The sequence below is a fragment of the Acyrthosiphon pisum genome, chromosome A1 (genome assembly GCF_005508785.2).
Source record: "Acyrthosiphon pisum isolate AL4f chromosome A1, pea_aphid_22Mar2018_4r6ur, whole genome shotgun sequence".
NCBI classification, from domain to species: Eukaryota; Metazoa; Arthropoda; class Insecta; order Hemiptera; family Aphididae; genus Acyrthosiphon; species Acyrthosiphon pisum.
The window spans coordinates 140,741,377-140,755,076 of NC_042494.1; the positions used below are offsets into that span (position 1 = coordinate 140,741,377).

Here is a 13,700-nt window from a genome sequence, read left to right on the forward strand (position 1 = left end):
GAAAAAAAAAATTGACTATGTGTATGGGAAAATCTGATACCAGCTAAACCTTCGTAAATATCAAGAAAATAATATTTGAATAGACCAAATTTTATATCTATATTAAACAAATATGCATTAAAAACCAACAAAATGACCCAATAATGCTAAAAATGTGTAGCTTTCAAACCTTTATTACATGAAATTAATAATGTACTTTGAAAGCATTGACGCATTGTGTATGATCAATCTAAAAAATATGCACTTTGCATTGAAATCTGGGCCCTATACATTATAAAGCTAATTATTAAACTTTTCTTTCTAATTTACTCTCAGGTAAAATTGACTTCCCAAATCTTTCTCGCATTAACTTCAAAATTCCAACTTTGGCCACACGTAATAATTATTTGTTTTTTATTCCTGTTTATAAGTTATATCATAAACCATGCTGCTAATAAGTCATTTGTAACAATTATGAGGATTGCTAATACTGAACCGTATCACCCTTCTAATTAATATAATGTATAAATGGTATATTTTCTATTTTGTTTGTTATAAGTTGTTCATCATGATTCATGACATTTTGCTGTTTTTTGTTTCTTATTATATCTTTTATTGTATACTAATATTTCAACCATTGTCCATTGGGCTACTAGCCCGTACTTTCAATAAACAAATAAGGTTTTGTGTAATGTTATTTTCATAACTAAAGAATTATTTAACCGCTTACAATTTTTAACAATGAAGTCAATTATACATTATATTTATTAGTATAAAAAAAATGTTATATTAATAAAAACTTAAATAATATACCTAATTGCATACTGAAGTATAATATAAAAACAGGTTTGTCTAATATTTATTTAATATAATACAATTTACAAGGAAGATAATTCAACAAAAAACATTATTTAATACAAAATTCTACAAGATAATATTATGTAATTAACTTAAATTTAAATTCAACAGGCATTACTGAACTTTAATGTTTAGACTGACCAGTTATATCTGAAATTAAGTTTGACAAATTTGGATACTCTTTCTTAGTGCCCGAATCATTTAATACTTTGTTGACTCTGAAACAATTAACGAGCATATAAAAAATTGTTTTAATTACTTTCTTATACTATTTACCCTAATTGAATTGAACGTGTTGATAACTTTTTTTTTTTATTAAGATTATTTAAAAGTTTTCCAGCATGAATTCTTACATTTTGATTTTCTTCAAGAGCTACGAGTATTATTGAAATAACAAACAATACTGGATCGTAGAAAATCCAAGTATTACTAAATTTTAATAACTGTATAACTTCCTGTAAGTATAGAAATTATATATACTTGACGTCAGAAAATATTTTACAGTAGGTGGTATTGGAAGTTGGAACATACATCAATTTTATTCTTGTTGACAAAATTGAAAAGAACATCATAACATTCATCATAAATCCATTCTGCCATTATCATATTTGATTTTAATTTATACACACTTTTCATATGTTTTGGTAAATTAAAAAATTCAGTATAATTGTTTTCTATAAACTTGACAGGCTCTGTAAATACAATAAAAAATTAAACGATAATATAGAAAAAACTTGTGTTAATAGTTTTAGTCGTGCTTATTTTAATATTTTCAAGAGCTTATAATATCATATTATGAAGTATTTTAGTGCTTTTTTGATCATTACAGGTGCTATAAATCCCAAACTCTGATCATGACTGTTATGATTGAACAAAATGTTATAATTTATAAATGCACATATCCGACATGTTCTTAACTTTGTTTTATAATAGATCAATTCACCTTAAAACTAAAGATAACAATGTAAGATCAGTTCTGTTGAACTCTATGTTCTATGTTGAGTGTGTGTCAGAGAATAAAAAAATATAGTGTAGGTACTCACATCTTCTTAATATCAACTAGAAAAATGACATGAAATAATAATATAATATTATTATATACAATTTGTTTTAGCAATGAACCAACTGTATGATTAATAGAAAAATGAATAACTAATAACAATATAAATATATTAAAATATCCAAAAAATTACTAAAAAACAGGCCAAGTGCGAGTCGGACGAAGGGTTAGTACTATCATCAGCTATAAACATGTTGGTAACACTGCTTATATTATATATTCTAGGATTTTTAGTATTTGCTGTTATAGCGGCAACAGAAATACACAATCTGTGAAAATTTCAACTTTATAACTTTCATGGTTCATGAGATAAAGCCTGGTGACAGATGGATGGTCAGTGAGCCCTAATAATCGGAATATAAGGTCCCGCTTTACCTTACGGAACCCTAAAAAACAAGTCCATCTCCAGTCAAAATTGTTTTTCATATGCAATGATTTATCATATAATTATTATATATAAAAAAAAAAATGCTAACATATCCATTACAGTGACTCAATGATGAGGTACAATCAACACTTATGCAGTAGTTTTTAAAATTATTTTAAAACTAAAAACAATTACCCTCATTCTTCCAACCCTCGGAATGCATTCGTTTTACTTGATGTATTAAACATTTTAGTGTCGATGACATGCCATGGTTATTTAATGAGGATACAAGCTTATTAACTGGTATGCTCAAATCATATGTCTAGAAAAAATCTATTTATATTAAACAATTTCTTCATAGCAATTTTTTATTATTACTTTTGATAATATTGGTCCAACTAATTGTAGTATTGTACATAAACAATGAATTTGTAGTTCATTATTTTCATTTTCTTTACTTAAATCTGTAATGCACGACAAAATAACTTTTTTTGGAAAAGCACCCATTCTAAAGAGTTCGCCAATAAATCTATCAAAAATAATACTTTATATAAAAAAAAATAAGGTAATAGTTAATTAAATAATATTAAACCCAAACACACCTGCAATTGCATATGGATTTTTTATAAATCGACTTGAAATTATTTAAAGTGGATATACACCTCTTTGGTACCTGGTAAACAAATAATAGTATATATAAGTGTTAGTGAACCCAACCTTTAAAAATCAGTAAACTTATTTTGAATTCAGAATTACATATAATTTCATACAGGAATTAGGAATAAAAAAAATGTATAAAGGTATTATATTATGTAATATATGTAATATGTTAAGAACCATAAATGATGATAATAATAATAATAATAATAAATAATAATCATAATAAAATAAAATGACAACATAACTATTTACCATACTATTTTTTTTCATCTTCTCTTTTAATTTGTTTAATTCTTGTTGATACTCTGTATAAAATACATCATAACATTTTTCTAATAGAACTTTTTGAAATGTAGTTTTAGTATCTGTAGCAAGTTTATTAAACTTGGAGTCATTTATCATACATGCACATATCTGGGCATATACATGTGTATAATTTTGTCTTTTTAAAGCCTAGATGGATATAATGATAGTTTATAATGCAATAAATAAAATAAAAAGTAATAATAATATTATACAAGTTCAATTAGAAGTTAGAACTATATTCATTATTAATATATACATACTCGATCAAATATTATATCTGTTATTTCTTCGAGTAGTTTAACATTATTTATTGGCAAAGCTATCATTTTTGGTGTCATCTTAGCCAAGTTGACATCATTTAAATGATAAACAATCGATCTTACAGTATTTAACACTTCCTAAAATAGTAAAAATTTTAAAAATTAATGATTAAAATGTATAAATATATAGAGAATAAATAATACTTATTAATGCATGAATATTAAATAAAAATTATTTTATCTCTAATTGTTTACACAAGTGCAAGTGCAAGAAAAACGAATAATAACTATTTTATCTCTATGTTGTGTATATTAATACACTATGCCTATGTTCATCCAGGCAGAATATAGTAGAAAATAGCAATCTAGAGACATATGTATCCTGTCTTGATATTCCTACCATTTACTTGTGGTGTTGATTATTGTTTCCGTCAGGTGAGAATGTTGGATAAAATATGTAATTGTAATAATGAAAAATTTAACTTATTTAGTATATTATGATAATTATATATCAAAGATTCATTAAAATTTCATAAATGTGTAACATTGTATATACCTAACATTGAATACTTACATCAGAGTTATTTATTTGTTCCATAGTGATTGTTTTCAATTTTATCATCTGCAGAACAAACAATCAACTGAAAATAAATTAAAAAAATTATAAGGAAGAAACAGATTTAAATTTAATAATAATAATAATAAAACTCAAATAATATGTTAAATAAAAAATTTAATTATTTACTACTTTGTACGCATAATAATATTATAATTCAATATGAATAATATTTTAACAAAGTTTTTAAACAAAATCAAAATGTTGTTTCATTATTCGAAGTATTAGATATTTTTGATGGCAATTTATCTAATTGTTCTTTTAGTAAACCAAGTACAAAAAAATCAAGAATGCTTATCTATCAATATGGTCAGACATATCGATGGGAGGATCTTCGATATTTTGATAGGGGGGCACATATAAAATTGTATAGTTTTAATTTTAATTAATAATACATACATAGTGCATACTATTATTTTTAAGCAACTATGATTATAATAAATAATAAATAATAGTTGGTAGAAATATTCTTATTAAATTAATTTTTCATTTATATGATACTGGTTGTTACATTAAAAAATTGTCAATAGAAAATTTCCAGGGGGCACATGCCCCTGTGCCCCTCCCCTGAATCCGCCACTGGACATACCTAGTTTGTACTTGAGATTATTTTTTTCGGTAATATTATATTATAAATTTTAATCATAAGGTAAAATAAAAATACCTACTTTTTACTACTTAGTACAATTAATATAAATAACAACATTATGCTAAATAGGACTAACTTTATATTATCTATACAATTATAATTACTGTCACATAAAATAAATATACCTTACTTGTGGTTAGAGTATTAACTATCTTCAAAATCTAGTCTTGTAAACTTCAGTTGACACACATTAATCAATGAAAACGGACTTCACAAATCACAGATCAATGATAACAATTGGAAAATAGTATTTATGCAGGTACAATATATTATTTATATTATTATGTTGCCGAGTATTTGTTAATATACATAACACACCAAGTAACCATTAAAATTACCTAGGTACTACTTAATAACAATATTATGCTAATGCTGGCCAAGTATTAAATTATAAGTTACAACAATTAACAATGACCAAAAGCACACTGGATCAAGTCAACTAAGTATCTAATATATACCTATAGTTAGGAACTACCTACTACCACAGCACAGTTTACTATAATACTTCTTCTTCGATCAATATAGAACACTCGTGGCTCGATGCAGTGTATTTTATACAATACAAAAAACTACAAGTGAACTGATCTGATCAATGTCTGATCAACACTAATACTGTATCAACTATCAACTATCAAATTGTAATGAGTTTATGAATGTAACGCAGAAAATACAATTTAATAATATATATTATGTTCCATAGTATTATCACAGTTCTTCTTCCATAATTTCGTATTCGACGTTGCTGATGATCTTCCCCAAAATTTGCTTGATGGTTGTTTCGATTGTCATTTCGTCATTATGCGATGCAGCCATTTTTTTACAGGTTTTTTGTCCGCGTATATTGGTGTCAGAGTTGCAAATGTGCCGATTACGAATTTCTTCCTGGGTCGTCGACGATGATTTAAAACAAACATCGTTTATTAGTAGCCAGCGAGTACGGCATCACATTATTAATCGATCGCGGCATCAGCTGGATTTCGGGCCCGTTAATTTTTCCAAACGTCATTATTATTATTATTATTGGTATACCAACTCTTACTGTACACTTACGCAGACTGCAGAGATATACTTAAATTGTATTTAATATTTTTTATTTATGTATCGATCTGCATTATAGTATACTGTCATATTGTATACTCATTTTATACTTTTATAGGTAAGGTTTTTAGAATCCGAACGGATCGACCAATGCGTATTTCGATTTTACCATTATTGTTTTTTGTGTATGTGTTGTGGTATATATTGCGTTTTATAGTAGAAAAAATGTCTTGATCTTCAACATTGGGAATGATTTCTGATAAAATTGGATCTAGTTGGTACTATTTAATAAAAGGTGAAATTGCAGAAGATTAAAAGTTCTTTTCTTAATAATATTAGGAAAAACGACAAAAAAAGGGAAAATTTTTTTATGAGCATATTCCATAATATATTGTATAATTTTCAAATTGCTATTTTAAAGGTTCTTAATTTTCTATTTTGGGTAAAAAAACCATGTGTAAGCTACCCTTTACCTAAATACACTATACAGCCTATATAGAGTTGAAAAATCAAGCTATATACACCCTCCAAGTTTCAAGTAATAATCGATTGAAATAACTTTTTTTGAACACGGTCATTTTGTGAGGCTATTAACTTCGGATAAACCAATATCCAATTTTAGTTATACCTATGACTCAGTTTCGCCGCCAAAAAAATGAAAAAATACAAAATTTAGATTACCTTATATAGAAGTGTATCTTGGTTTTGGTGTACCTACTACCTACCTATAGGTACCTCAGTTCACAGATACATTTTGGTAGCTTTGCGAACTAAATCGACCAAGATGGACAATTTATTTGTGGTGGATTGGGTATAGCACTTGGTATAAATCGAACATGGTTCAAACTACTCATTAAACTTTCTAGATATCTCCAAGAAAAATTTGAAATTTTCGCAAAATAGTTTTTAAGAACCTATATAATAGCCACAAATATACATTCAACTCTCATATTTGTTTTAACAAATAATCTATTTATTCGAAACCAAAACCATGCGACGATTTGATGGATCATTTTACTTCATCTGCCAGAGTAACTAATAGCAAACATTTAAAATACTAATTTTTACTAATTATTTCTCCTATAACCAATAGCAACCTAGAAGTGCTATAATTTAATACAAATAAATTAACTTATCTTGGAGGCTACTTATAGTATGTACTTGAATAGTGTTATGGTAATATTATACACGTATAAAATGGGGATGTAAATATTTATGTCAGCATTATAATATGTTTAGTTGTAGTTGTAAATATCAGTAGCCGTCAAGCTAAGTTAAATTATTTGTATTCAATCATCGCACTTCATCAAATACAAACAATTTCTATACTAATTAATTTAAGAAATTACTTAGCCCCTTTATTTTGATATCACAACTTTTCTAACTTGAGTTTTTTTTTCTTAGCAAGGTTTTTACAAGTAGTTGACGAAGTGTTTTGTCATTTTTTTATTACAATTTTGGATATGATTAACCTCTGTTTTTTTTCGAGAGATAAACTGTGGACAAAATATCTTCGTTGTTTTATGGATTGAGTAAATTAATAAGATAATATATAAAATATGAATATAGCTTATGAATGAATGTTGCTGGAAAACGATAATGTAAACGTCTTTAGCTCTACGAGGCCATCGTTCACAATACATTTTTGTATCATTGCATAATCTAAATCATTTATTTCTTTGACGAATGATACTTGTACTGGACTGACGTCATTGAACTACCGTGGTGGCAAACCACTGAGTGTAATTTATAAATGTATTCTTCAATATTTAATATCTGGGTTGGTAAGGCATTTATAATTAGGTCATTGATTTTTGTAGTTGGGTCTTACTAGAGTTATATTTAAAAATGTATTTATTTATTTATTTATTTAATTTTCTTTGTGATGTTTGTGTAAAAGGGAAATAAGGTGGAAATAAGGCGGAAATAATGCATAGTTAGAATTCAGATATCTTAGTCTTGTTTCTATAGGCGGCCAGCACAAACGCGGCGGCACGCACAACATATTACACATAGACACATAGTTGAAAAAAATATCGTTTTGATTAATAACTATGCTGATACTTTTGCATACTACTCAGGCTGTAATCCTCTCATCAACTTGAAATGTATAAAAGTATCGTCTAAATAGCATACTGATCAATCCACGTAAATGTCAAGTCAATCATTTGATTAGTTTAAGTTACAGAGAGGTCGGATCATTTTTTGTAAGATTAAACAGGTTAAATACGTGTTGGCCGTCTCGTGTAATATACTGCCGTCGTCGTCCCTAGCTCTTTTTTTTTTTTACTTATAGCTCAACGCCGCGATCGCGCTGGATATCTTATATGTAACATTCACAATCATGTGAGAGTGTGAAACCAATCTGAACGATGTAGAATAAATAAACAAAGTAAAACAATTTTAACCGAACCCTTGCGATCGTGTATTTCCGGTCTGTAAGGAATACTGTATAATTTTATAGTTTATTAATTATTATTTATTGGTATGCAACAAAACTAAACTAAAATAGTTGAAATAACAGATTAGCAACATTTTGGCTCTTTGCCATAAACGACAATAAATTACATCTACTGCGACACGGTTTTAATCTATATGGCCTGTTTTCAAGGAATATGTATGTATTCATAAAAACTAAAATGTTTAGTTCTAAAATATACGTCTCTGGAATGCTGGAAATATATTATTTACAATATTATGGTCTCATTATAAAATTGTTACGAATTCATAAAACAATAATAATATATATTAATATTATAACGCCACATATCCGCGCGTCTTATTAACATTATCACCACCGCGTATTGTTAACACAAATACAAACAAATGTTGACATAATACATAATATTATTATACATTATACACAGTATATTTTCGTTAAATGGTGGTTGAACTAAGATGAATTAGACTCATAAAGAAAATAAATGATTATTTTTATATTTAACAGTAAAAATGCAAAATTAAAATGGTCTGATTTAAATTTACTTATTCTAAATTTCGTTAACATTACAATTTATATTTGCCTCACTTGAAACTATACAAATAAGAAGATGATTAATTTATGTAAAATAAAAGCAAATAGTAAATATTTATAAGTAATAATAAAATGTAGGTAATCATAATTCAAAATCATTCAGTATAAAATAATATACAATTACCTATAATATATTAGGTATGTAAAATATTATAGTAATACATAATTACTTTTTTTAATAGGGATATTGTAACAAAAAGTTGTATCCATTGCCAAAATTGTAATATCCCTACTATTTCCTACGTAAATATGATTTATAGTTTGAACTATCGTAATCTGTCATTATCATAGACTTCCTAAAAGACTATTTCTTAGTTTTCAATAGGTTATCGTATATGGATCAATTTTCATTGAAATCTGAATAATATAAGGTTCTATTTTGTCATAGATAAATCGATTACATTTTAATAACATATTATATCAACAACAATCATAATAATGGTTAGGTTAGGTTAGGTTTATAAATTTACACATCATCATAATATATTATTATAATGTAGGTAGCAGCTATCGTAATTTACATATTATACCTATTATAGTATATATTACCTAAGTTGGAATTTCTTATTAAAAATACGAATAGTGCATATGGGTATGAATTAATGTTTTAATAACAATGTGCGAATATGAAATAAACTATATGTATAAAGTATAAACCTATTATTATAATTTATAATACTTAATGTTTATATACATATATATCATATGCGCATAAAAGTGCGTGTCTACTGAACATTGTTTAGGTATATTGTCATTGTGTGATCTATGTCGTTTATTCCATTTTAACGAATGCATTTGGTATTACGGGTAATTGTATAATTAATAGTGGTTATAAAATGGGTGTATTTAACACAGTGCGAAATTTAAGGAAAAATATAATGCAAATACTGCATTACGAATAGAAACGCACGCCTGTCGAATGACGTATCATGACACGAAAAAAAAATATTCATATTTCTATTAATATATTTATTTATTTTATTTATTTAAATACAAATAAAAATCCATGGTGGTAATCATATTAAAGAAAAGCATTAGTTTTGGAATAGCAATTGCTATTAAGTATTAACCCTTTCAGTTCAGCCATACTGAATTTCCAACGAAAAACTCAAATACGTACATACGTTATAATACTTATGTGTTATAACTTATAACACTTATATTAAGATAATAAGCGATTATATAGCTAGTTATTGTTTTATGATAAGTGATAACCATTTTAAATCAAAATAGATACAGTATGAAATTGTAAAAATAAAAGTAAAACCTTGATATTTTGAGCGTAGCAAGAAAATTTTTTAGGATGTATTTATGCATGAATTGAAGTCATCAATTTCATTCACCACGACCCCTCACAAATATTACGTAACGCCTGGTAATTGCATAAACCTATGTAAGGCTTTAGCCACAGAAAATCTTCAAAATCACGTAACAAATCTAGAAGATTGTATACAGTAAGCATTGACGGACTGGGGAAAAAAATCAGCTCAGAAAATCAAAGTTCAAGTGGCTCTAATTTAGTAACAGCCACCTATAACTACCACCAACACTCTTAATTTAAAATTTAATTTTTCCATCCAAAATTATCCAACATATTATACTATATTTTAGATTCCGAGTGGAGCGATAAATGTGTTGATTTTGCCATATGTTTTTTTCTGTTTTTTTTTTTTTTTTGTATAGGTACCTACTATATACATATGATAATAGTAGGTAGTCAAAATAATGCTTTGATTTTCAACTTAAATTTCTTTTTTGAAGGGAAAGTGAATATAGTTGGTGCATTTGAGAGGTAAAAATGTATAATTCGTAGCTATTTTCAAAATTGTCGGGAAAACAAACCAAAAATGAAAGAAAACCAGGAATTTTTAAGCAAAATGCAGTTTTTAACAAAATCTATTATACCGTAGATACATGATTTAATCACCAAACGTTTATTTTAAAATTTTCTATAGTTACACTATAACAGTTACACATTTTTTGACTCTTTTTAAGTCATTTTTATTAATTTGTTTTTTAAAACCACTGTCAAAAATCAATAAAAAAATGTAAATACAAATTTAATATAAGATTTATCATATTAAATTGTTATTGGTGAAATTTAAAAAGAAGTTGAATGTAATAGAAAAACGGATAACTGTTGTATGTATACATTTTTTTTGTGCGTAGGACAATATGGTATATATTCAAATACGAACAGCGGCCCACCGACAATTTTCCCGGTTTCCCTACGACTCATTCGGCCATTGAGTCAGTACTAAATATATAGTTTATGATGGAGAATACAAATCAACCAAAATAAATTCACTTATATTATTTTTATTCTTCGTCCAAATAATAGCCCTCCCCGGCCCCTGGTCGCTTGTATATTTAATTAATAAATCAACCTCAATAAACAACTCACTAAAATACCCATTTTGATAATAGATTTATTAACTACTTAACTCACATTAAATCTTAAATAAATAAATAATATTGCTGGTTCTTTCTTTGATGAACCATTTAGCTTTGGGGATCCTATAAAATATTTATTCCTAGCTTAATATTATTCCAATCATTCCAATTCATAAGTCTTCGTACTTATCATATATGGCATATGTCATAGCTAACTACACTCCCTAGTCCTTGCAGGTACGTTAGCATTCACCACGCTATTACGCTACACCACGACCTCAGTACCTCACCATCCAAAAATTACACAAGGTACTCGTATTCTACTACCTTGAAAAATGTCATAAAATGGTCAACAACATTTTTTTTACTTATACGTATAGCTTTCAGTGCTAAACTAGTACATCTCGGCAATTAAATAAAATTTACATAATAAAGGTGGATAACATTACATAATAACTTATAAATAGCTTAGGTACATGATAGCAAGTATAAAATAATAAGATTTAGATTGTTGCACAATAACAAAATATATAAATAAAATATAACGAATAATTGCCAATTGGATAATGAGAAAAATATTAGGTATGGAGATAAGCAAGGCTGGGCATTAACGAGTTAAAAAGTTAAAGTTAAGTTAAAAAGGAAAGTAACTTTTAACCTTAAACTTAACTTACATTTTTCCAAATTAATTTAACTTAACGAGTTAAAAAAAATAGTTAACTTGCCCAGCCTTGGAGATAGGCGTTTTTATAAAACCTTGGTTAGGTGAGAAATTAGTGGATAACTAAATTTAAAAACTTGATTTTCAATTTTAATTTCATGTCAACACTGATATATTTCAGTAGAGATTTTCAGTCTGCAAGTGCTGTTTGTTTTTGTGACCAAATTTTCACAAGTTGTAGATGCTTTTTACATTTTTTTTTTCACATTTTGTTAACTGTTTTTATATGACATACTGAAGCGCCAAACAAATTTGTCACAATAAAACACATATTGTTGTTAGCAGACATCACAATTTTATTTTACAACTGTTTAAGTAATTTAAAAAGTGCGAGTAGTGGTACAGTCAAAATAGGGTTGATCACAAGTACCAACCCGCGGCACCCGAAGACTGGTGCCAGTCATAAGTATTAAACTTGGTTTGAGCTGATTTCCTTAAGCTGCTTAAAACTGGCTGCAGTTGAAACACAATGGCGCCAGAATAATTTAACCTACAAAACTATTATTTTAGGAACAATTTATTTTAGGGTTTCTCTGGTACAGTGGTACCTAAAGTCATAAATTAATCATTTAAATGTCAGTGCCATAATAAGTTATGTGCTATCTACTATAAAGTGAAATTTTTTTTAGAGTTGGGCCTATTCTTTTTCAAAATATCCATTTCGTTATTCAACAATGGTTATTAAATACGTATTGGAATAAAATAGAATTGATTATTTTGTGGAATAAGCTGTTCTGGCAGTGCGCCTATAGGTTGCCGTTGTAACGTAGTCAAAAGCGAATTGCTCGAAAGCCGTTCGCCTAGGGGACGGGAGAGGCGTAGACTATAATAATATATATATATTGCATAACGGAAAGTCACGCATTTAGCTACAAGTGGTGGTGGACGAAATCCGTTTTTGGGAGTGAATGATTTAGAAACCATCCAACTTACAGAGACCAACACGTCGTTACAACCATTTAAACATCACATAAGCATCGAGTAGCTGCGGGAAAACTTCAAATACGAAAAACAAATTTACAAAATTATTATTATTATGATCATCGCATCGAGCCGTGTGGCTAAACGCCGCACGTCGTCGCGGACTGTCGGCGAAAAACCCGCAGACTCCACGTGGGAAAATCGCTCCCCGACCGGCAGCCGCACATAACGCGTAAGGTATATTATGGTGTTGGTACGCGTCCAATTATCCCACGGGACCACGGTAAGCGGTAACGGCCGACCACGACCGCGACGACCACGCACCTACCCGGGACGTCAGCTGCTGCCTTGGCGGCGGGGGAGGCGGGGACGCGCGCGGCGGCGTGTGTGCGATCCGGGGGCCGGCCGGCTGGCCGGCCGTCCGCGGTTTGCGAAGCGGTGCGCGCCAGACCTTTCGTTCAGTCGTCGACTTGCCGCCGCCGCCGACGATCGTGTACAGGTAACGTTTATAGCCGCGTGTCGCCGGCGTTTTCGCGTCGCACAGTTTCGTAACACGTCCGTGACAATATTATTGAAACACATCACTATCTACTCGTCTATAATCGGCCGACAATAAGGATCGATTGACCGTGTTTGTGTGCGTGTACCTACCTGCTGCCGCCGCGCCATGTCGTCGTCCCAGCAACCACGCCGAAGATTCGTCATCGGTCTGTTTCTGATCGCCGCTGTCGTTCAGGTGCTGTACCGCCCCGCCCAGTGTTTGTCGCTGATCAAATATTTGTCTACCGAGTACAATTTGTCCAAAGTGAGTACCTTCCACCTGTGTATATAAAGTAG

General features: G+C 29.1%; 2 protein-coding genes across 2 annotated transcripts in view; one reads left to right on the top strand and one right to left on the bottom strand.

Moving 5' to 3' along the window:
- Positions 1-871: 871 nt before the first annotated feature.
- Positions 872-5,720, bottom strand: LOC107884711 (eukaryotic translation initiation factor 4 gamma 1-like). Its single transcript, XM_016807433.2, has 10 exons — positions 4,886-5,720; positions 4,065-4,131; positions 3,491-3,628; positions 3,177-3,377; positions 2,867-2,937; positions 2,643-2,793; positions 2,460-2,586; positions 1,369-1,529; positions 1,114-1,292; positions 872-1,055 (listed from the first exon to the last, which is right to left on the bottom strand). Exons 2-10 carry the CDS (start codon positions 4,110-4,112, stop codon positions 962-964), a joined length of 1,170 nt encoding a protein of 389 aa, XP_016662922.1. The 5' UTR covers positions 4,113-4,131; positions 4,886-5,720; the 3' UTR covers positions 872-961.
- A 7,597-nt stretch (positions 5,721-13,317) lies between these two features.
- The window catches only part of LOC100166190 (fasciclin-1), a 69,257-nt gene continuing 68,874 nt past the window's right edge, over positions 13,318-13,700 (top strand). Inside the window, exon 1 of the mRNA XM_016807436.2 lies at positions 13,318-13,668. Coding sequence (XP_016662925.1) covers positions 13,531-13,668 — 138 coding nt within the window. The 5' untranslated portion in view covers positions 13,318-13,530. The remainder of the gene's footprint in view (positions 13,669-13,700) is intronic.

Excerpts from the sequence above, each read along its gene's own strand:
- LOC107884711 (XM_016807433.2), bottom strand. The coding sequence starts at position 4,112 with ATGATAAAATTGAAAACAATCACTATGGAACAAATAAATAACTCTGAT. Across the intron at positions 3,629-4,064 it reads AACAAATAAATAACTCTGAT|GAAGTGTTAAATACTGTAAG; the intron begins GTAAGTATTCAA and ends TTACTATTTTAG. Across the intron at positions 1,293-1,368 it reads TCAACAAGAATAAAATTGAT|GAAGTTATACAGTTATTAAA; the intron begins GTATGTTCCAAC and ends CTATACTTACAG.